At 42.3% G+C, this 22,208-nt stretch overlaps 1 protein-coding gene and 2 pseudogenes across 4 annotated transcripts in view; all 3 read left to right on the top strand.

Annotated features, from left to right (window-relative positions):
• Positions 1-22,208, top strand: part of Me3 (malic enzyme 3) — a 229,026-nt gene that overhangs the window by 88,972 nt on the left and 117,846 nt on the right. For all 3 annotated transcript variants that reach the window (XM_004868221.4, XM_087212253.1, XM_004868220.4), the window contains exons 3-4: positions 18,281-18,414; positions 21,326-21,475. In XM_004868221.4, the coding sequence (XP_004868278.1) occupies positions 18,281-18,414; positions 21,326-21,475 (284 nt within the window). The remainder of the gene's footprint in view (positions 1-18,280; positions 18,415-21,325; positions 21,476-22,208) is intronic.
• LOC106007997 (TP53-binding protein 1 pseudogene) lies at positions 2,144-12,824 on the top strand (annotated as a pseudogene). The gene has a single exon (XR_015451595.1). The product of XR_015451595.1 is annotated as a TP53-binding protein 1 pseudogene (transcript).
• Positions 3,688-12,824, top strand: LOC147827844 (TP53-binding protein 1 pseudogene; annotated as a pseudogene).

The raw sequence follows: 22,208 nt of genomic DNA, 5'->3' as shown, positions 1-22,208 counted from the left end.
GTTTTCCCCCTGGCAGCACTGAGCAGACTGATGTAGTAGAGTGGAGAAGCTGTTGAGTTCCCTATAAGAATAGTTCACCAGAGCCTATAAAGAGCTAGAAGTTTCTATGTCCTTCCGATGGTGGTTCCCCAGGATCTAAAATAGCATCTAGCTCACAGGAGATGCTTAATAAGTTTTTGTCAGATGAATGAATGAGTCCACCCATCCATGTATTTATTAAATGCTTCCCCTCTACTGGTTACTGTGTTAAGCAAAAGAGGTCCCAAGTTCGATCCCTGGTACAAAAAAAAAAAAATAGTTGTTTGGTTTTATTTTTGTTAGTTTGTTTTGTGGTACTAGGGATTGAACCCAGGGCTCTCTGTGATGTCTATCCCTAACCAGCGCCCCCCCCCCCAATTTAATTTTTTTTTGAAACAAGTTCTCAGTAAGTTCCCCAGGCTGGCCTAGAACTTGCAGTCCTCCTGTGTCAGCCTCCTGAGTAGCTGGAATTATAGGTATCATCATGCTCAGTTTTTCAAAAATAATCTTTGTTACCACATCTTTGAATGTACAGAGAGATTTTAGCATTCATGTTTCCATTAGATACAACAACTTAGTGAAGGCAGCAGACTCAGAGAGGTTAAGTCATTGCCCCAGGATCACACAGCCAGTGGGGAACTGAAGGTAGAATTTTTGTCTGCCAGTTGCCTTCCCACACCCCATACTGCCTGTGTGAGTCCAGCGACTCCAATGTCTGCCTGTAGTCCCATGGAAGGAAGATGGGATTATCTCCCAACTGGAACAGGAACTTCTGTGGATGTCCTACGTGGAATGTCACAGACAGACACACATGTGCAACCTGCCACACCAGAGCCTAGTCTCTGAAGCCAAAGCTAGTTTAGGGTTGACTCCAAGTAGTAATGAGCTATACTCTTTTATTCTCTCTCAGGAATTTATGATGTGTTTCTGAATCTTTAATTTTGCACCTGATTACAGCAGTATGCTTGGGAGGAAGGCCATTCTCAGGTCTCTGTCTGTGGAGACCTCTCAATGCTTGTGTTTCCGAGACCCCTGTGTATCCATCCCAGGGCTGTGCTCTGCTCAGGGGCCCTCATAAACCTGGGGTTCAGAGACAGAAAAGAGCAGCCTCAATGATCCCATTTCCTGGCTCCAGCCAGAAGTCAGATCACCATAACTCTTTAAAGTCTCGAACAAAAAGAATCAAGAATATGAGTGGAGTGACCCAAAGGAGTGGGAGAAGAAGGTGGAGAAATGAAAGGGGGACCAGTTCAAGGCCTTATGGGTGATTGTGAGAAATATGGCTTTTGTTCTTTGTGAAACAGGAATGCATTTAAGGGTTTGGAGCCAAAGAATGACTCAGTTTGACTTAGATTTTTGACAGGATCACTCTGGCTGCTGGATCAAGAACAGACCTAAAAGGAGAAACAGGGTCAGAGCCAGGAGGGCCAACTAGGAGGTGACTGAAATAACTTAGGCAAAATATGACAGTGACTGGTTCATGGTGGAAGTGGGTAAAGAATGGTGAGATGCTGAGGGTTTTTTGCAGTCTGAGGATTGACCCCTGAGGGGCTTTGTGCTGAGCTCTACCTTCAGGTCTTTTTGTTTTGAGACAGGGTCTTGCTAAATTGCTAAATAGCCCAGGCCAGGCTCAGAACTTGTGATCCTCCTGCCTCATCCTCTCAGAGTGCTGGGATTATAGGTGTGCATCACCACACCTGGACGAGATTGAGTATTTGAAAATAGGATTTAAAAATGGAGCAGGGCCGAGGATGTAGCTCAGTGGCACAACACCTGCCTGGCAACCTCCAGGTCTTAACCTCGATTCCTGGTACCCCCCAAAAAAGATGGAGCAGATCTGGAGTGTAGAGACAGGAAGGAGGTAGCAGTAATCCTAAATTTTTGATCTGAGCACTAGAATGGAGAGTCTGTTACTGAGATGGAGAAGACTGCTGAAGGAACCATTCAGTTTTAGACTTGCTGAAATTGAGCTACCTTTTCAGCAGCCAGCTGGAGATGTTAACATGATTGGATATGCAAGTTTGGAGCTCAGGAGAGGTCTAGGCTGGCTCATTGAGGGAGTCATATATATGTGCTTAGTGCTGCATTCAAAATGGAGTCTGCGTAAGATTTAAGTGCCCTGGGAATGTCCCTGGGATCTGTTCCTGCTGCAGGGGAAGAGAAGGAAGAAGAGTTGGCAGAGAAGGAGCAAGAGGGAGGGGAAGAAGACACTTCAGAGGATACCACACACTCCCTGGGTGCTGAAGATCCTGCCTCATCACAGCTGGGCTTTGGGGTCCTAGAACTCTCTCAGAGTCAGGATGTTGAAGAACATATTGTGCCATATGAAGTGGACAACGAACACCTACAGTTAATAACCACCACCTCTGGTTATACCAGGGTATCCGATGTGGATGCAGATGCTGCAGTTATGCATGAAGAACAGTACACTGAAGATGTCCCTGTGACACTACAGCCCAGTAAAGTTGGGCATGTGGTAGAGGAGCCAAGTCCAGCATTGGGAAGGTCAGAAGACCTGCCTTCTAGTTCCAAAGTGTCTCATGCTGCTATGGAAACAAAAGAACAGACATCTGTTCAAGAACTTCTGGAAGGTGAATTATAGATTCAGAAATCACCAGAGCCTGAGGTTTTGTCAACTCAGGAAGACTTGTTTGACCAGAGCAATAAAACAGCTTCTGATGGTTGCTGTACTCCTTCAAAGGCGGAAGGTGGATGTTCTCTGACTTCCACACCTGCTACCACTCTGCATGTCCTGCAGCTCTCTGGCCAGAGATCCCTTGTACAAGAGAGTCTTCCACAAATTCCTCAGATCTTGTTGCTCCTTCCCTTGATGCTTTCTGATCTACCCCTTTTATCATTCCTAGCAGTCCCACAGAGCAAGAAGGGAGAAAAGATGAGCCAGTGGATATGTCAGTCCTGTCTGAGGGAGTGGGGGAGCCTTTTCAGAAAAGACTCCAAGTCAGCGATCCAGTGCAGATAGAAAACACGCCGCTTCGACCTGCGGGTGCTATGTCCCCACAAGCCTCGATGCCCGTTTCTCAGAGCACCCCGGTGTTTACCCCTGGCTCCCTTCCTGTTCTATCACAGCCCAAATTCTCACATGACGTTTTCATTCCATCGCCAAGTTTGGAAGAACAGTCAAATGATGGGAAGAAAGGTGGAGACTTACATAATTCATCTTTGACTATTGAGTGTTCTAAAACTTCAGAGATTGAACCAAAGAATTCCAGTGAGGATCTTGGACTCTCTTTGACAGGGGATTCTTGCAAGTTGATTCTTTCTACAAGTGAGTACAGTCAGTCCTCAAAGATAGAGAGCTTGAGTTCTCACAGGATTGATGAAGATGGAGAAGATTCCCAAGTTGAGGATACTGAGCCCTTGTCTCCAGTTCTCAGTTCCAAACTTGTTCCTGCAGAAAGTGATAGTATCCCGATGAATCCAGCACCAGATGGTCAAGTAGAACTGAATCAAGAATGATGACAAAACAAAAGGAGATGACACAGAGAACAGGGATGACATCAGTATTTTAGCCACTGGTTTCAAAGGCACAGAAGAAACTGTAGCAGAAGACATTTGTATTGATCTCACCTATGACCCGGGAGTCAGGCAGTTCCTCCTCCAGCTACTCAGACTGAGTCACTTTCTAGGGTCTTAGATCAGGAGGAAGCTATGGAAGTTACAGAGCACCATCCAGAGGAGGGGTCTTCAGGGAGTGAGGTAGAAGAAATTCCAGAGACTTCTTGTGAGAGTCATGGAGAGGAGCCCAAAGAAGAAAATATAGAGCGTGTTCCATTTCACCTTTCTTTCCCTGAAACTCAGTCCCAAGCATTGTGTCTTCAAAAGGAAATCCACAAACAAGAATGCCCAGAAGCTATGGAAGTTGAAACCAGTGTGATTAGTATTGATTCCCCCCAGAAACTGCCAGTATTTGACCAAGAATTAGAACACAAGGATCAGGAAGCTTGGGAGGAAGCTACGTCGGAGGATTCAAGTGTTGTCATTGTAGATGTGAAGGAGCCGTCTCCCAGAGTTGACCTTTCTTATGAACCTTTCGAGGGAGTGGAGAAATGCTCAGATTCCCAGTCCTGGGAGGATGTTGCTCTAGAAATAGAACCATGTGCTGAGAATAGATTAGAACCCCAGGAAGAGAAGAATACAGAATATGATGGAGATCAGAAATCAGTGACTACAGAAAAGGAACCTGTAGGGGAAGACTCTGAACAGCCTCCCTTGCCTTTAGTGAGAGATGATGAGCCTCCCAGACCTGACCAGGAGATGCAGCAGCCACAGCTTCGAGAGAAAACAGACAATTCATTAGCAGAAGACTCCAAAATGGCTAATGCAAAGCAGCTGGGCTCAGGCAGAGAGGCCGGGCAGCTCAAGAAGGCCTCTGCTCATGCCTCGAAGAGCTTCTGTAAAAGTTCTAGTGAAACCCCATTTCATTTTACTTTGCCTAAAGAAGGTGATATAATCCCACCATTGACTGGCACAACCCCACCTCTTATTGGGCACCTAAAATTGGAGCCCAAGAGACATAGTACCCCTACTGGCATTAGCAACTATCCAGAAAGCATGATAGCAACCAGTGTTGTCATGTCTGAAAGCATGGTAGAAACCAACAATACATGGGAGTGAAAAAGGGGATTCTGGGGCTGCCCCAGAAGTGGACGAGAAACTGTGTCTAAGAATGAAATTGGTCAGCCCTGAAACAGAGGCCAGTGAAGAGTCTTTGCAATTTAGCCTGGAAAAGCCTGCAACTGGTAAAAGAAGAAATGGTTCTACTGCTGTTGTTGAGGCTGTTGCCAGTCCCCAGAAGACTGTGTCTGTGTTTAGCTGTATCTGTGAAGTCCAACAAGAAGAGATGGCTCAAGGTCAGGATCTCCTCTCTGCCTCCGTCAGGGGGAACGTGCTTCATCATCCAAGTACTCAAAAGAAGAGAAGAAAGTAAAATTAGAGGGTGACCACAGGATCAGGCAGAGTGAACAACCAGTGAAGACAGTCTTCTCGAGGACCCCGAGCCTCCTGCCTCCCAGCAGACAGTCTCACAGGGCCTATCCAGCCCACGAGGAGAAGTGATAGAGACAGACACGCAGGAAGGCCCCCAAGAAGAACGGGATGCCCATCAGGAAAAGCCCAGTAAGGCCCTGATTGAAAGGCCCACCCAAAACAACATTGGAATCCAGACCCTGGAACATTCCCTCTGGGTCCCAGAAACTATTTCTGCAGCAACCCAGACTGTCAAGAATGTATGTGAGCAGGGCACCAGCACAGTGGACCAGAGCTCGGAGAAGCAAGATGCCATGGTGCAGACTGAAAGGGGCAGTGATGAGAAGCCTGTTGGCGCCCCTGGGAATGACACAGAGTCACTCCACAGCCAGGGAGAGGAGGAGTTTGATATGCCTCAGCCTCCACATCTTGCATCGCCACATGAGAACAATCCGTGAAGTCCGCACACTTGTCACCCGTGTCATAGCAGATGTGTACTACGTGGACAGGACAGAAGTGGAGAGGAAAGTCACTGAGGAGACTGAAGAGCCAATTGTGGAGTGTCAGGAGTGTGAGACTGAAGTGTCCCCTTCACAGATGAGGGGCTCCTCAGGTGATCTGGGGGATGTCAGCACCTTCTCTTCCAAGGCATCCAGCTTGCACCACACGTCAAGTGGGACAAGTCTCTTGGCCTTACACAGCAGTGACAGCTCAGGGAGAGGAGCCGGGCCACTCAAAGGGAAAACCAGCAGGACAGAACCCACAGATTTTGCTTTACCCAGCTCCCGAGGAGGCCCAGGAAAACTGAGTCCTAGGAAAGGAATCAGTCAGACAGGGGTACCACTGTGTGAGGAAGATGGTGATCCAGGCCTTGGCGTTAGACAGGGAGGGAAGGCTCCAGGCACACCCCAAAGGTGCGGGGGAAGGGGCCATCCGCCTTTTCAGACCACTGGAACCAGAGAAGCAGTTGTACCTGGCCTGTTGGGCATAGAAGACATTTCACCCAGCATGTCACCAGATGACAAGTCCTTCGCCTGAATTTTGCCCCACATACCAGACACTACTAGAAGAGCAGATTTGGGTGCTGGTGCTGTGCATCATAGCGACTCTCCAGAGATGCCTTTCCAGGCTGCTGCTGGCTTGGCTTAGATGCCTCCTCTCCAGGGAACAGCTTTGTAGGACTCTATGTTGTAGCCAAATGGTCATCCAATGGTTACTTTTACTCTGGGAAAAATCACATGAGATGTGGGAGCTGGGAAGTACAAGTTGCTTTTTTGACGATGGGCATGAGTGTGATGTTCTGGGCAAAGACATTCTCCTGTGCGACCCCATCCCTCTGGACACTGAGGTGACCGTGCTCTTGGAGGATGAGTATTTCAGTGCAGGAGTGGTGAAGGGGCATAGGAAGGAGTCTGGGGAGCTATACTACAGCATTGAGAAGGAAGGCCAAAGAAAGTGGTACAAACAAATGGCTGTCATCCTGTCTTTGCAGCAAGGAAACAGACTGAGAGAGCAGTAAGGGCTTGGTCCATACGAGGCAGTGACGCCTCTCACAAAGGCAGCAGACATCAGCTTAGACAATTTGGTGGAAGGTAAGTGGCGCAGTAACATCAGTTCCCCAGCCACTTCTACTGCCTCCAGCAGCAGCAGCACAACCCCCACCCGGAAGATCTTGGAAAGTCCTCAGGCCTCCGTGGGAGTTCCATCAGGCAAAAGAAAACTGATCACTTCAGAAGAGGACCGGTCCCCTGCCAAGAGAGGGCAAAAGTCTGCCACTGTGAAGCCTGGTGCGGTCGGGGCAGGAGAATTTGTGAGCGCCTGTGAGAGCAGAGACAGCACAGCTGACCCCTCTGTCCTGGAAAAGCAGAGGGGGCCTTTGCCTCTCAACAAGACTTTGTTTCTGGGTTATGCCTTTCTCCTCACCATGGCCACAACAAGCGACAAGTTGGCCAGCTGCTCCAAACTACCAGATCTCCCTACTGGAAGCAGTGAGGAAGAGGAAGAATTTTTAGAAATTCCTCCTTTCAACAAGCAGTACACGGAATCCCAGCTCTGAGCAGGAGCTGGCTATATCCTTGAAGATTTCAATGAAGCCCAGTGTAACACAGCCTACCAGTGTCTCCTAATTGCTGACCAGCATTGTCGATCTGGGAAGTACTTCCTGTGCCTTGCCAGTGGTATTCCTTGTGTGTCTCATGTCTGGGTCCATGCCAGTTGCCACGCTAACCAGCTCCAAAACTACCATAACTATCTATTGCCAGCCGAAGAGCAGAGAATTCTGGATTGGCAACCCCGGGAAAACCCTTTTCAGAATCTGAAGGCACTCTTAGTGTCAGATCAGCAGCAGAACTTCCTGGAGCGCTGGTCTGAGATCCTCATGAGGGGAGGTGAAGCCTCTGTGAAGCAGCACCATTTGAGTGCCCATAACAAAGATATTGCTCTAGGGGTGTTTGATGTGGTAGTGGCAGACCCCTCGTGCCCAGCCTCCGTGCTGAAGTGTGCTGAAGCATTGCAGCTGCCTGTGGTGTCACAAGAGTGGGTAATCCAGTGCGTCATTGTTGGTGAGAGAATTGGATTCAAGCAGCATCCAAAGTACAAACACAATTATGTTTCTCACTAAAGATATGTGGTCTTTCTGGTTTTATTCCATACTATTGTGGACATTGTATTTTAACCAGGTTTTAAATGTGTCTTGTGTGTAGCGGGATTCTTTGCATGGATCTTGTATATAGTTTTATTTGCTGGACTTTTATAATAAAATAAATGTTGAATCTCTTTGGTTGTAGTAACTGGGAAAAAAAAAAAAAAGAATATTCAAAAGAAGGTGGAAAAGCCTTCCAGCCCCCTTACAGCTAATAGGATTTAACTGTACAGTCGCAGGGCTGACTGCCCACAGCTCTCTATACTGCCATGGTTGACTGATGGAGGAAGCTGGTTATCATACAAGCAGTCAGCACAGAGCCTGACGTAATGATGTGTGGAACAGAAAACCTTTACAATTACACATATGTCTGCTAATCCTTCCATTAATGATGCTTGTGAGAGGAAACACAGCTATGTATGTGCTATGGGCCATGTGCATAAAGTCAGAGTTACAGGCACACCTGTTGGCAGATGGGCTGAGCAGCCTGATGGAAACACAGAGGAATACTCGATAGGAGCTAAAATCATCAGGATACCTGGCACTGTTTGTAGAAGCCGAATAATCACATGCCTGATCAGAAAAAGCCAACTCAAGCAACAGCTTCGTAAGTCTATACATTCTCGGGAACTGTTGATTAGCTCAGAGGAAGAAATATAAACTTTGGAAACATTTGGGCCAGGATTCTACTCCCGGTTTTTCCACTGACCTTGGGCAAATCACTTACCCTTCTCCTTGCCTCAGTTTCCTAAACTACAAAATAGAGATAATAGACATAGTACCTTCTCGTCAGGGGTGCTGTGAGGATTAGGTGAAGTGATAATTATGAAGGGTCTGTGTGTCAGGGCCTGATCCAACCTAATGAGTGTTCCATAGATGGTGATTATTGCTGTTCTTATAAATGACAATAGCACTGTGTGCTAAAACCTGGTGTTAGCTTCTCCAGTGCATCTGCTTCCTCATCACCCTGAGATGATAATTTAGTGACTATTGCTCAAGAAACCAAACAGAAGACACATTGTATATGCTAAACTATGTGACTCTGACTCACAGAGAAGGAGGGGAGCTATGTGGCATGGAGGAACTTGACTGTAGACTGGAAGGCAGGGGAGGAAAGTATCGAGAGCATGGTGGACGGGGGCTCTAGTGTCATCCAAGCATGGCCGCCAGAATGGCTGTGTCTGTGGAGGGAGAATGCATGAACCCAAGGAGGCAGGAGCCTGTCAGATCCCATGGGCAAGCAGTTACACCTGAATGAAACATCACTTCTGCTCCTGCTTCCAGTTCCTTCTGCAGGACAAGATATTAGCTGCCTTCAAGATTGAAATCCAGCATCTGCTATTGAGCTCTCTTGTGCCACCTTCCATGGACTATTTGATAATTTTATTCTATAACCATTTGTTATTGTTATCTTAGAACTGTACTAAGGAGACTAGCTGGTACTCATTGAGTGCTTCCTATTGCCAGTATCTGTGCTAAGCATTTCACATGCCTTATTGTTTCATTTAAACTCATAACACACGAAACGAGCAGCACTGTTTTTCAGGTGGGAGAAATGACTTGCCCAAGGCAGAGGTCCAGGATTGTTATCATTTTTGGTTACTCATGTGTCTACTCTGGTAAGTTCATGAGAAGAGTGATCAGAACCTATTCCTTTTTGATTCCCTAGTGCCTAACATGGCAGGCCTCATATGAAGTGGGAACTCACTAATGCTTGTGGAAAAAATGAGAATTGTCAGGTGCACAGCATGGGTCTGGATCCAGAAGCACAAAACAGGACTGGAAAACTGAGCCTTGGGAAATCTCACTGTAAAGAACAAGAAGCCTAGCTCTCAAAAGAGCAGGAGGCTGGGACAGGGGCAATTCTAATGGGATTGCTGCCTTTGAACCCTGCCATGTGATTGTGGGATCTATTAAATCTCGTTCTAGTATGCACCAGTAAGTTTTGTCCTAGGAACTTGGGCAGTTTGACACACAGAGCTCAGGGTGGGCCTGGAGGGAATGTGATGAAGTAAGTAAGGTCAGGGGTGATAATTAAAAGATTAAAACTGCTACAGCATAGGTACTGACCAATGGGAATGGTTACAGGCTTTTAGTGCTACAGCAGACTTTAGAGGTTTCCTACTTTTCCAGACATTAACTCATTGGTTGTTGGCTCATAAAGGGTTCCACTGCTCTCTGGAAGGAGCCAAAGCAGGTGGGGAGGTAACCTTGGCTGGGAAGTGTGGACAGAACAATAGCTCTGTAACAAGTGAACATTTCAAACTAGTAACAACTGGTAGATCCTTGATGAATACCACAGGGTATGTGCTTGAAATTTAATTATGAGAGAGAGCTTTTCAGAAATCAGTTGTCATATTTTGAGCACTTTGTTAAAACTAGATAATGCAATCTGTAATTCTATTAGTGAGGCACACAGAAATTGTAATTTTTCATTATGGTTAGAATAAATAGGGTCCCACCCTTGACTCCCTCATGTTGTAAACCCCTGCTTTCATCTTAGGACTCTTGGAATATCTTACAGGAATAGTGGACTTTTTAACATACAGGCCAAGAGCCTGAATGCCAATTAGCAAGGTTTGTTTTTATTTATTTTGTAGATAAATATAAGTCCTAATACTTTTCCTATATGCCATAGTGAATGGTCTTAAGAATGCTTATCCTATTTTGGGGGCATGGTGCAGCCAAATTGCCTGTATTTCTGCTTTGCCGATTTGTAAGTCTGAAGTTATCTTAATATTAGCTTCAGAATGAAAAGAAGCTTCTAGAAGTAATTTCTGTAAATCCCTGAAATTACCAGTTACTAACCAGTCATTCTTTTTCCTCAAATACAAAAGAACTTGGTGGAAGTCAGCCAAGGGAAGCACTTAACCTTATAGAGAAAAATGGACTATTATTAAAAGCCGTAGAGGTTATTAACAAAGATGATGTTGTAATTAAATGTCTGGGCTCCCTGGACACCCTGGAGCAAGGAGAGGCTTTACCAAGGCAGTGAACAGTCATCTACCTCATGGTGTTTGATGGGAGTGCCCAGTCCTCAGGGCAAGGTCATTTCCTGCAAAAGGATCTGGGAGCTCCCTGTTGCTGCCTGCTTGCTAAACTGGTGGCCAGCACAGGAAATTTATGACTCTGGGCTTTGATGATGAAAAATGGTAACATTTGTGTAGAGCACTTTGAAAAGTTTCTTTGAGTCATACTTTCAAACAGAGTAGGATCTATCTTAAGATAGATCTTTCATACAGTTCTAGCAGTTCTTCTGGGAGGAGAAATAGTTCTTTAAGACTTTCAGAAGTTGAGTTGTCATTACTTCTCCATAAAAATTTTAAAGGGACTCAGAATTACATATCCCGAAGTTATAAAGGAAAGTCAAAAAGGAAATTTGGAGCAGCTAAGGAGTTTAACTTTAATCCCCCCCCCCAATGCTTCTCTTTTTTGTGCTCCTCCCTTATCACCCTTCCCCTCAACATTTCCTGAAGGTCTTGGGAGGATGTATATCACAGAGACACACACACAAAAAAAAACACCTGTGATCAAATCTTGGTTCTATCTGTTACCTCTAATCAAATAAAATCATCAGTAATAAATCATGTCAAGTGTACTCATTAATCAGAGGATACATCCTAGTTTAAGAAGCAATATGATATAAATAGCTATGAAATGTCAAGAGCATCAGTTAACACCTCTTGCTTAGCTTTCTCACCTGTAAAGTGAAGGCTAGAAAATGTAAGACTGGATATGCCTTAAACCCCTTCCTTAGAGCTGATAATAGCAACAATCTAAGGCATGGATGATAAATATACAGATTATAATCTTCCTATGGTTATTAACTCCCTATAAAGAACTTCTTCTAATTGTAGATATTTTCTAGCTGATGGAGGAAGGAGAGGAGCTCTGAGGCTTTCTGTCTTGGCAAGCTTCCACTCCCCAAGGGAATCTGGAGAAGTCAGACCACTAGCAGCACAACTGAGGTCTCCCTTATCATCTTTACAGCCTTCTTCACTTTTAGGAGGAAACTTTCATTACTTGAGACTCAATACAAATAAAGGACTTAACCAGAGCTGCCCCAAATCATCAGCCTTAGATATAACAAGGGTCATAGTAACAGAAATGACTAATTAATTAAAAATAATTCTTAGTTCCCTGCACCCCCCCCATTATGGAGTTGTTGGTCTCTTGCTTATTAATAATCCATTGCCCATGAAGCCCCTTGGAGCTGGCTACAGTTGTTGCTGCCAGAAACTTCAAGGAGAGAGTTGAGGAGGTATCCTCAGGAGCAGGTAAGCAGGATGTGAGCAGGCCTCACTTCAGCAGAGCCACTTAGAGCTCTATAAAAAAAAAAGTGGCACACACCTGTAAGGCTCTCTGGGAGGCTGAGGTAGGAGGGTTGCAAGTTGGAGCCCAGCCTGGACAACTTAGTTATTTAGCAGGACCCTGTGTCAAAATAAAGAGTTTTTTTTAAAAAGAGCTGAGAATGTAGCTCAGTGTAAAGGACTCGAGTTTCACCTTTTCGTCCTGGGGCAGGTTGTGTGCCCATGTCTTCCAGTGCCCCATTAAGAACAGTTCCTACAACTTCTGCTGGAAACACTGTCTCCATGGGACTTAACTGTGAGCCTATCCAGGGAGCAGACTCCATGATGTCCAACTTACTCACCATCTCTCTCTGCCAAGGCACAAACTAGAAAATGTTGCTCTATGATAGACATTGAACAGACCAGCCACAGACCAAAAGAGATATTTATAAAGTATATATCCAATAAAAGACTTTTATCCAAAATGTGCAAAGATATCTTTTTAAAAAACTGTTTTATTGACATATAATTCCACCATTTTGGGTTGTAAAATTCAGTAGTTTTAGGTATATTACATTATTAATATTTAAAGCTATGACTGAATATACGTAACATAAAATTTTCCTTTTTAACATTCAGTATACAATTAAGTGACATTAAGTACATTCACAAGTTGTGCAACCATTATGTCTATCCATTTCCAAAATGTACTTATCCCAAACAGAAACTGTAAACATTAAGTAATAATTTATTACATCCCCCTCCGAAACCCCTGCTAACCTCTGATCTGCTTTTCTGTTTTTATTAATTTACTTATCCTAGAAGTTTCATATAAGTGAATTACAATATTTGTGCTTTTGTGTCTTGCTTATTTCACTTAGCTTAATGTTTCCATGTAGAGGCACAGATCCGAACTTCTTTCATTGTATGATTTCACACCATGTTTACCCATTTCCACGTTGATGGACACCTGAGTTATTTCCACTCTTTGGCTATTGTGAATAAACCTGCACTAAACACTGGAGTAAAAGTATCAGTTCAAGTCCTTGCTTTCATTTGCTTTGAGTATATACCTTAGTGTGAAATTGCTGGGTTATGTTGTAATCTGCGTTTAGCTTCTTTGAGGAACTACGGAATCATTTTCCAAATAGACTGCAATAATTTTTATTCCCACTAGCAATGTGTGATGTTTTCAATTTGTCCATATCTTCACTAATATTTTGTTTTCTGTTTGATTTGTGCGTGCACATTGTGTGTGTGTGTACGCACGCGCACACGGACATGCTTTCCTTTCTTTTATTACAGTCATCCTAGTAGGTATAAAATGGTATCTCATTGTAGTTTTTATTTGCATTTCCCTATTGACTGTGGATATTGAACACATTTTCATATACTTTTAGCCATTTGTGTACTTTCTTTAGAGAAATGCCTATTTAGTCCTTTTTTCATTTTTTAATTGAGCAGTATATTTTTATCATGTTGTAGGGTTTCTTATATATTCTGTATATTAAACCGTTATAAATAACAATTTTCAAATATTTTCTTCCAATCTGTAGATTACCTTTCACTTTCTTGATAGTGTCTTATGGAATAAAAGAAACCAAAGAGAACATCAGAAAAGGAGAGGATAGCCTCTCTTCCTGTATAGGTTGGAACCGATATTTTCAAAATGACTGTACTTCCAAAACTGATATATATATATACATTTAATGCAATTCTAATCAATATACCAATGGCATTTCTCACAGAGCTACAAAAAACAATCCTAAAATTCACAAAGAACCAGAAGAGACCCAGAATAGCAAAAGCAATCCTGGACAATAACAGCCAAGGAGGGGGCAACACAAATCCAGATTTAAAGCTATATTACAAAGCTACAGTCATTGAAAAAAAATCATACTACTAGCACAAATACAGACATGTGGATCAGTGGAACAGAATAGAAGAGACAGAAACAATTCCAAGCACATTCAGCCTTCTGATCTTTGACAAAGGGGCCTAAAACATATGCTGGAGAAAAGATAAGCTCTTTAACAAATAGTGCTGGGAAAACTGGCCATAAACCTGCAGGATATTGAATCTAGACCCAAATCTCTCACTGTGTACTGAAATAAAATCAAAATGAGTCAAAAATCTAAAAAATAAAATAGAAACAATCTAAGAAATAAAATAGGTAAAACTGTTGAAGACATAGGCAAAGACTTCCTGAATAGAACCCCAATTGCACAAGAAACAACATCAAGAATCAACAAACAGGATTACATCAAATCAAAAAGCTTCTCCAAAAATAAAAAGGCTTCTACTTAGCAAATGAAACAACCAACAGACTAAAGAGACAAACTACAGAATAGGAAAAAGATGTTGCCAGCTACTCCTTGGACAGAGGACTAATATGTACAATATATAAAGAACTCAAAAAAATTATACCTTCTGAAATAAAAGACAATCAAAAAATGGGCAACTTAAATGAGTATACACTTCTCGGAAGTACAGATGGTGAATAAATACATGAAAAAACGTCCAACATCTCTGTTCGTTAAAGAAATACAAACTAAAACAACATTGAGATTCCATCTTACTCCAGAAAGAATGGGTATCATCAAGAAATCAGGGCCGGGGATTTAGCTCAGTGGTTCCAGTGCCTGCCTCACAAGCACAAGGTACCGAGTTCAATCTCTGTAACCAAAAAAACCTAAAAAAACAACAACAACAAAAAAGAAATTAAATAATGACAAACACTGGCAAGACTTCAGGGGGCCAGGACAGAGGGCAAGGAGCTTCTACATTGTTGGTGGGAATGTAAATTAGTACAACCACTATGGAAATCAGTATGGAAATTCCTCAAAAAACGAAAACTAGAAATATCATTCAATCCAGCTATTTGCCTTCTAGATTTCTTCCCAAAAGAGTTAAAGACATCATATTACAGGAATACATCCAAATCCATTTTTATAGCAGGACAACTGATAATAGCTAAATCTTGGAAGCAGCCTATACGTCCATCAGTAGATGAATGGATAAAGAAAATATGATATTTATACACAATGATGTACTATTCTGCTATAAAGAAAGATAAATTTGAGTCATTTGTAGCAAAATAGATGCACCTTTAGATCATAATGTTAAGTAAAATAATCAGACACACAAACTTAAAGATCACATGGTTTCTTTTATATGAAAAACCCAAAATATAAAAAGCAAAAAAGAGATAGTGTCTTATGATGCATGCAAGTTTTTCATTTTGATGTCCAATTGATTCATTCTGTTGTTGTTGCTTGTGCTTTTGGCATCATATCTAAGGATCCATTACTAAATTTAACATCATGAAGGTCTACCTCCATGTTTTCTTCTAGGAGCTTTATAGGTTTTGACTGTATATTTAGGTAGTTGATCCATTTTGAGTAAATATTTGTGTACGATATGAGGTAAGGTTCCAACCTCATTCTTAGGCATATAGAAATCCAGTCATCCCCACACCATGACTTAAGAGACTGTTCTTTTCCTGATAAATGAACTTGACCAGTGTGCTTTCAAAAATCAATTTGCCATAGATGTATGTGTTTATTTATAAACTCTTAATTGTATCTAATTGATCTACATGTCTACTCTTATGTCAGTAGCACACTGTTCTAATTACTGTAGCTTTGCAGGAAGCTTCAAAAATCTTCTTTTTAAAACTTGCTTTGTCAATTTGGTTCCTTGCTATTCCATATAAATTTGTGGATCAGATCAGAAAAGATCATTAGAATTTGTACAGTGATTTTATTGTAAGAGTAGATCAAAGAATGCTTCAATAATATGGGAGAGAATCATATTCTAAAATGAGAAAATTATCTGAACAGATATCTCACCAAAGAAGATATACTCATGGACAACATCCTATGAAAATAGATTTATGGGTTAGGGATTTAGCTCAGTGGTTCCACCACCTGCCTCACAAGTGCAAAGTTCTGAGTTCGATTCCGGATACCGAAAAAAAGAAAATAGGTTCACTGTCACATATCAATAGTGTATTGAAAGTTAAAACAATAACATATCACAATATATATATTGGAATGACTAAAACTCAAAAAGCCGAGAATATCAATTGCTGTAGAATATGTGGAGCAACAAAAAATCTCAATCATTGCTGATAGGAATGAAAAATGGTATAGATACTTTAGAAAACACACATATTTACCCAACTGGTTTGAAAGCTTATGTGCACACAAAAACCTGCACGAGAATATTTGTAGCAATTTTATTTATAACACCCAAAACTGGAAATAACTAAGACATCTTTCAATAGGAAAATGGGGGAACAAACTATGGTTCAAACATAAAATAGACTATTATTCAGTTATTTAAAAAATGAATTGTCAAGACATGAAAATACATAGATGACCCCTAAGCATGAATATCTAAGTAAAACAAGTCAGTCTGAGAAAGTTACATTCTCTATTATTTTAATTATATGACATGCTAGAAAAGGCAAAGCTGTAGAAATAGCAAAAAGAGATCAGTGATTTCCAGCTCACTGGGGAAGGGAGAATGGATGAGTAAATAGAGTCTATAGGATTTTTGTACAATGAAATGATTTTGTATAATACAGTAGTGGCTGGTGCATAAAATTACACATCTATCAAAACCCATACAACTTCTCAGTACAAAGAGTGACCCTTAATGTATCCAGATTAAAAAAATAATAATTTGATAGGTTGGGAGGATCCCAGGAATGTATGCAGACTGCGACAAGAGAATCTACTCTATTATAAATGTACATAACAATCACAGTGACGAAGTGGAAGGTAAAAGTGTTGACTTAAGCCAGTGGAAATCAGTGGTGTTGTAAGACTAAAGGCAAAAGAATCTGCACACAAGTACAGTACTGTAATTTATAAAATTGTTTTCCATGGTTGTACAAGTTAACAATTTTGACACTACTATATATGTAAACTAGAACTAGGTAATTAAACATATGTCAGATGTTGGGAGTCAAGTTTCTAACTGTTGCAGTGGGAATTTACAGACCAAAAAAGTGATTAGGCTAGAATGATCCATGTGGTAATGGATTAGAGTTGGAGACTTCGTTATGTTGCCTTAATATACATTCATATACTTAAATACAGAAACATCTACAGTTATGTGTTTATACACAGGTTTTAGTATGGACATGTTTATCTCCTTTTTGTCAGCTGAGAGAGTGTAGAAATAGTGAAGACCAGAAGACGGAACACACTATTGAGTAATGCCAGGTCTTGGTTTCTAATAAAATGCTCAAAAAAATAGGAATAGGTCCCCTTGAAGAAATGGTGCATTCTAGGACCAGAGAAGTCAGTCTAGAAAATGAATCTGGATCATCTTGTGGTGCCAGAAAATAAGGAATTGTTAAATCAAAACAAAACAAAACACTACATTATGGGAGTAGGTCACAGGGACACTTGAGTCAATTGAAAAAGCACCCAATGGCCAAAGCTGGAGCAATTTAAGCAACAAAATAAACAAAGCATTATTGGATTATAAACCAAAGTATAAAATAAATGCTCATGAGTCCATTTTAATATAAATAAATGAGACAGAGATAAATTTCCCTGGCAAAATAATTCTAAAACAAGAGTAACTTTACAGTGGAGAAACTGCAAGCACAACCTCACCCAGGTGATCAAGGTCCCTATCAACAGTGATAGTCATATTCACTGTATGAACCCTTGATCTGACGTGACAGAAATGGCACCTTACCTCTGTCACCTTCCCCCTTAGAAACCTACATCCCAGTCTAATCATGAGAGAAGCATCAGATAAATTCCCCTGGAAGGGAGTATTGTACAAAATACCTGACTAGGGCACCTCCCAAACAAGGGAACTATGAGAAACTCACAAGGAGGGAAGCCTGAGGAAACACGACAACTAAATGTAACACAGGATCCTGGAACAATCACAAAAAATAACATGAGCTAAAAACTAAGGAAGTCTGAAGAAACTATGGTCTTCAGTTATAGCAGATCACTATTTGTTCATTGACTCAAATATACCACACTAATGTAAGAAGGTAATAATTGGGGAAATTGGGTGAAAGAGTGCATGGGGACTCTATCTTTTCAGTGTTTATGTAAATCTAAAACTTCCAAAAAATAAATTTAAAACAAAACAAAAACCTGATAATTTAGATACTTTCCGAATTTTTTAAAATGAGGAGCCTCAAAGCACCTGGCATGAAATTGTCTCCTACTTAATAGGCACAGGTGGGATTTGAGGCCAGGGCCCTTTCTACTGAGTCCCACTGACTTTTGCCTGTGGATGAGACCCCCTCTGTCTTGGGCTTCCTGCACATTCACTTCTGTGTCTGTTTCTTTCTCATTCTCCCCAGGGGATGGCATTTACACTTGAAGAAAGGCTGCAGCTTGGAATCCATGGCCTGATCCCCCCCTGCTTCCTGAGCCAGGATGTCCAGCTCCTCAGAATCATGAGATACTACGAGCGGCAGCAGAGTGACCTGGACAAGTCAGTGCCTGAAGTCTGTTCTCTTTACCCGATCTTTGGGAAGAGCACATCTCAAGGTCCACACTGGGTTTTCTAGATCAAGAATAAGCCAGGGGTAGTGACTAATGCCTATAAGCCCAGAACTCTGGGAGGCTGAGGCAGAAGGACTGCAAGTTCAAGCCCAGTCTGGGCAACTAAGTGATTTAGTGAAACCCTCATCTCAAAATAAAAAATAAAAAGGGTTAAGGGTGTAGCTCAGTGTGAAGGCCCCGAGTTCAATCTCCAGTACAGGAAAAAAAAAAGAGGCATGGATAAGACTTTAACAGACAGCAGTGGTTCAGACAGATAATTCACTGAGAGGAAAGATAGAGACAGGAGAATTAAAGAAATGGTACACGACCAGGTTCCTGGAATAAGAGGAATGTGTTCTGGGCTGTTGGGGACCCCTTGGGAAGAACCTGGATATTATCTGTTAGAGGTTATGGGTAGCAGTAAATAACTCTGCCTCCTCTCTGAGTTCTCCTCAGTGGAGATGTGTACACACAGGACCCACGTGGGAGTCCCTGGGTCAGCAGGGACTGAAGAAGGCAGTCCCTTCCAGGTCACATGGCTACCTGCAACAGCCAGGATTTGACCAAAAACGGCTGACTCCAGAGTCTGTGCAGAGAAGCTGACTTTTCTGGTAGTTCTAAACTAAGTTCAATCCTTCATTCTACCACTTAATAAAAGTTACTTCACCTCTCCGGATCACTCTCTATCTGTACAATGAGTAAGTCAAAAATAGCTACCTCGTAAGGTTACTATGAGGATTAAATCCATTAGTCTTTTTGATGAGCTTAGAGTAGTACCTGACATTCAGTAAGGACTGTATAAGAGTTTATTAAATATAATGTATCGGGCTGGGGATTTAGCTCAGTGGTTTTGCTACCTGCTGTGCAAGTGCAAGGACCCGAGTTTGATCCCTTGTACCAAAAAGAAATAAAAAATAAATAAATATAATGTATCATCTTTCTATGGAGTTTAACATAAATGTAGAAAGATAAAGTTTCCCTTTATATTCAAAGACCTAAATGGCCAAGACTTCAGATGTGGGGCTGTGACTGCCCCTGAGCTCAGCAGCATATCAAGGTCATTCTGCATCTATTACCCTGCTTCTTCCATACCAGCCATAGCTTCTGAACCATATTGAACAAGAAAGCCCATGCCCACACCCATAGCCCCTACTCCCCAAAAGCTAAACTCTAGTGATGTTGCCCACATGAACTCCAAGGCCATACTGCAGCCCATGTCAAATGTCAAATATTCTCCCTCTTGTTTATCCCAATCAGATTGGGTCCAGCCATGTTCCCCTGAAGAGAAAACCAAAAATTACACAACAAATTCAACTAACAGCATGAGACATACACTGACTTTAAACAATATGAATCTCCCTCCTCTGTTAATTTTATAAAAATGAATGAAACTCCAAAATGCAATCTTTCCAAAAGATAGCCCTAAAATTTAAGTCCCAAATCATTCCCTTCAAATTATTTCCTGCTAGATGGGTCTCACTAGTGTGCCTGAGGAGAAACTCCAGGCTCAGGGAGAGAGGAATGTGGCTGTTTCTAGGCACTTTAGAGGGCTTCCTCCTGTTGCAGGGTTTGCTACTTTGACTCACTCATTCCCAGGAGTGCTCATCTCAGCAGGTGCTTGGAGAAATGCCAAGAAGGCTTCTGAGCTTCCTGGATAAAGGCAGTGGTGTGCTCATGAATGTTTAATAACTGGCCTTCTACTGGGGGTGGAAGGCTGTAGAATGTAGAGTTAGGAAGAGATGTGTACCAATGGCCACTGGGTGAGTGGTTCTGGGGGCGGGTAGATTGTAGAATTGGAAAGATGCACACCAGTGGCTACTGGGTAAAGTAATCCCCTACACTGGCAATCAACTAAGATCATGACTATTCCTGAGTGTGAATCCTTCCTTCCTAAAAACGTTATTCAAATCAGAGCTTTTAGTTCGGGATCAGCAAATTTAGTGGAGAAGAGGCTGAAGACCCCCAAAATTGTAAATGGCAGCTGGTAAATGGCAGAGCTGGGAGTTAAACCCAGGACACCGACACCATGCCCAGGGATCATTCCACCACAGCACAACTCTTTGCCCTATGAGAGCTTCTCCCTCAGTCTACCCCATGCCAGGCCCTCAAGTACCCCCATATTCTCTCCCAAACAGTTGTCCAGAAAGGTGGTGATTCAGCAGCCACATCTCAAGGTGAATTTCAACCCCTGTTTTTCTTTATCAGAGTTGTTTTTTTATATATATATATATATTTAGGAGCATGAATAGAAGTGTCTTTTCCCTGCAAAGTGATTTCAGGCTTCTGGAAAAGTTATTTTTGGAGCATGCCCTGTGCCTATTTCTTCCTCAGCCACTTGTGCACTCAGCCTGTGATCAAAAACACCCTGGCTGGTAGAAAAAGCTGATTCATACAGCATAGATTTGCCTGGTGTTTTCCTGGATCCCACTTCACCCCTAAAATAGTATTATTCTATTGCCACTCATTAATGCCTATCTAGTAAAACAATAATCTTACAAAATGGTCCAGAGCACAGAATCTGGAGTCAGACAGTTTAGGTTCTGCTATGCAACCGTGAGTAAGTTCATCTCTCTATCAATACATTTGTCTCTGTCTCTAAAATAGCATGAATTATAGTACCTACCTGACAAGTCTTTGGAAGCCTTAAATGAGTTTATGGAAACTATTTTGAACAGTGCCTACACCATGTGTAATAATAAGCACCATAAGGTGGCTCATACTGTGGACATTTCATAGATTTTGGCCCTGCTTAGGGCAGAGGGGTGATTTGCCGCTTCATGCAGTATTGCAGCTGCACCTGCCTTTCTGTACAGTAGCATCACGTCCCTAAGATCAGCTTGCTGCTTCTGTCCCTCTCCAAGGTACATTATTCTCATGACTCTCCAAGACCGGAATGAGAAGCTTTTCTACCGCGTGCTGACCTCGGACGTGGAGAAGTTCATGCCCATCGTGTACACACCCACTGTGGGGCTGGCCTGCCAGCACTACGGCCTGACCTTCCGAAGGCCACGGTGAGTGCACTTGGGGTGGAGGGGGCTCAGGCAGGACCCTCCACAAAGGGCAATATATTCTTCCAAAGACTTTACTTATTGGGACCCTAGCATCTAACTACTGCTGGGTCATTTGAGTTTAAGCACTTGCTCAAGAAAATGATTCCATAAACAGAGTATGTAGTAAGGGGATATCAATCTTTTCCATCTCCAAATAATAAATTCCCAGCACGTGGCTCAGAATTGCCCTGAAAAATAGTTCAGATTGTTCTCACATCTTCTATCTATTCCCCTTCCTGTGCACACACATGCCTTTTCTGGTCATTTCCAAAATGCCGACAGCTCTCCTGGCAGTTCAGACCAATGAATAATGGAGTGTTGGATACCAGAGCCCAACTTCTTTGGCTGCCTCAAAGAACCAGTATACCCTCCTCTGGACTTGATTCAGATTCCATCTAAAGTGTCATTTTACTGGACAAATATTTGGGATTGTATTTTCATCCAGAGGCTAAAGAATTTGGGGACAGTTTTCTAAGTAAATTGCTTTTTTTCACAATGAGTTCAGGATATATATGTTGTTGTCTGTTTATTTGTTTTTTGGTATCGGGGATTGAACTCAGGACTTTGTGCCCGCAAGGCAGGCACGGTGCCACTGAGCTAAATTTCCGGCCCTAGGATATATATACTTTTTTAAGAGAAAGGAAAATGGGAGAATTTTCAAAGGGTCCTCAGTGCAAAGTGAGTAATAATAATA

Source organism: Heterocephalus glaber, unplaced genomic scaffold (assembly GCF_053883595.1).
Source record: "Heterocephalus glaber isolate CG9 unplaced genomic scaffold, H.glaber_assembly_v1.0 deba00001429, whole genome shotgun sequence".
Classification (NCBI taxonomy): domain Eukaryota; kingdom Metazoa; phylum Chordata; class Mammalia; order Rodentia; family Bathyergidae; genus Heterocephalus; species Heterocephalus glaber.
The sequence above is the reverse complement of the archived record's forward strand: the minus strand, read 5'-3'. Positions and strand labels throughout refer to the sequence as shown.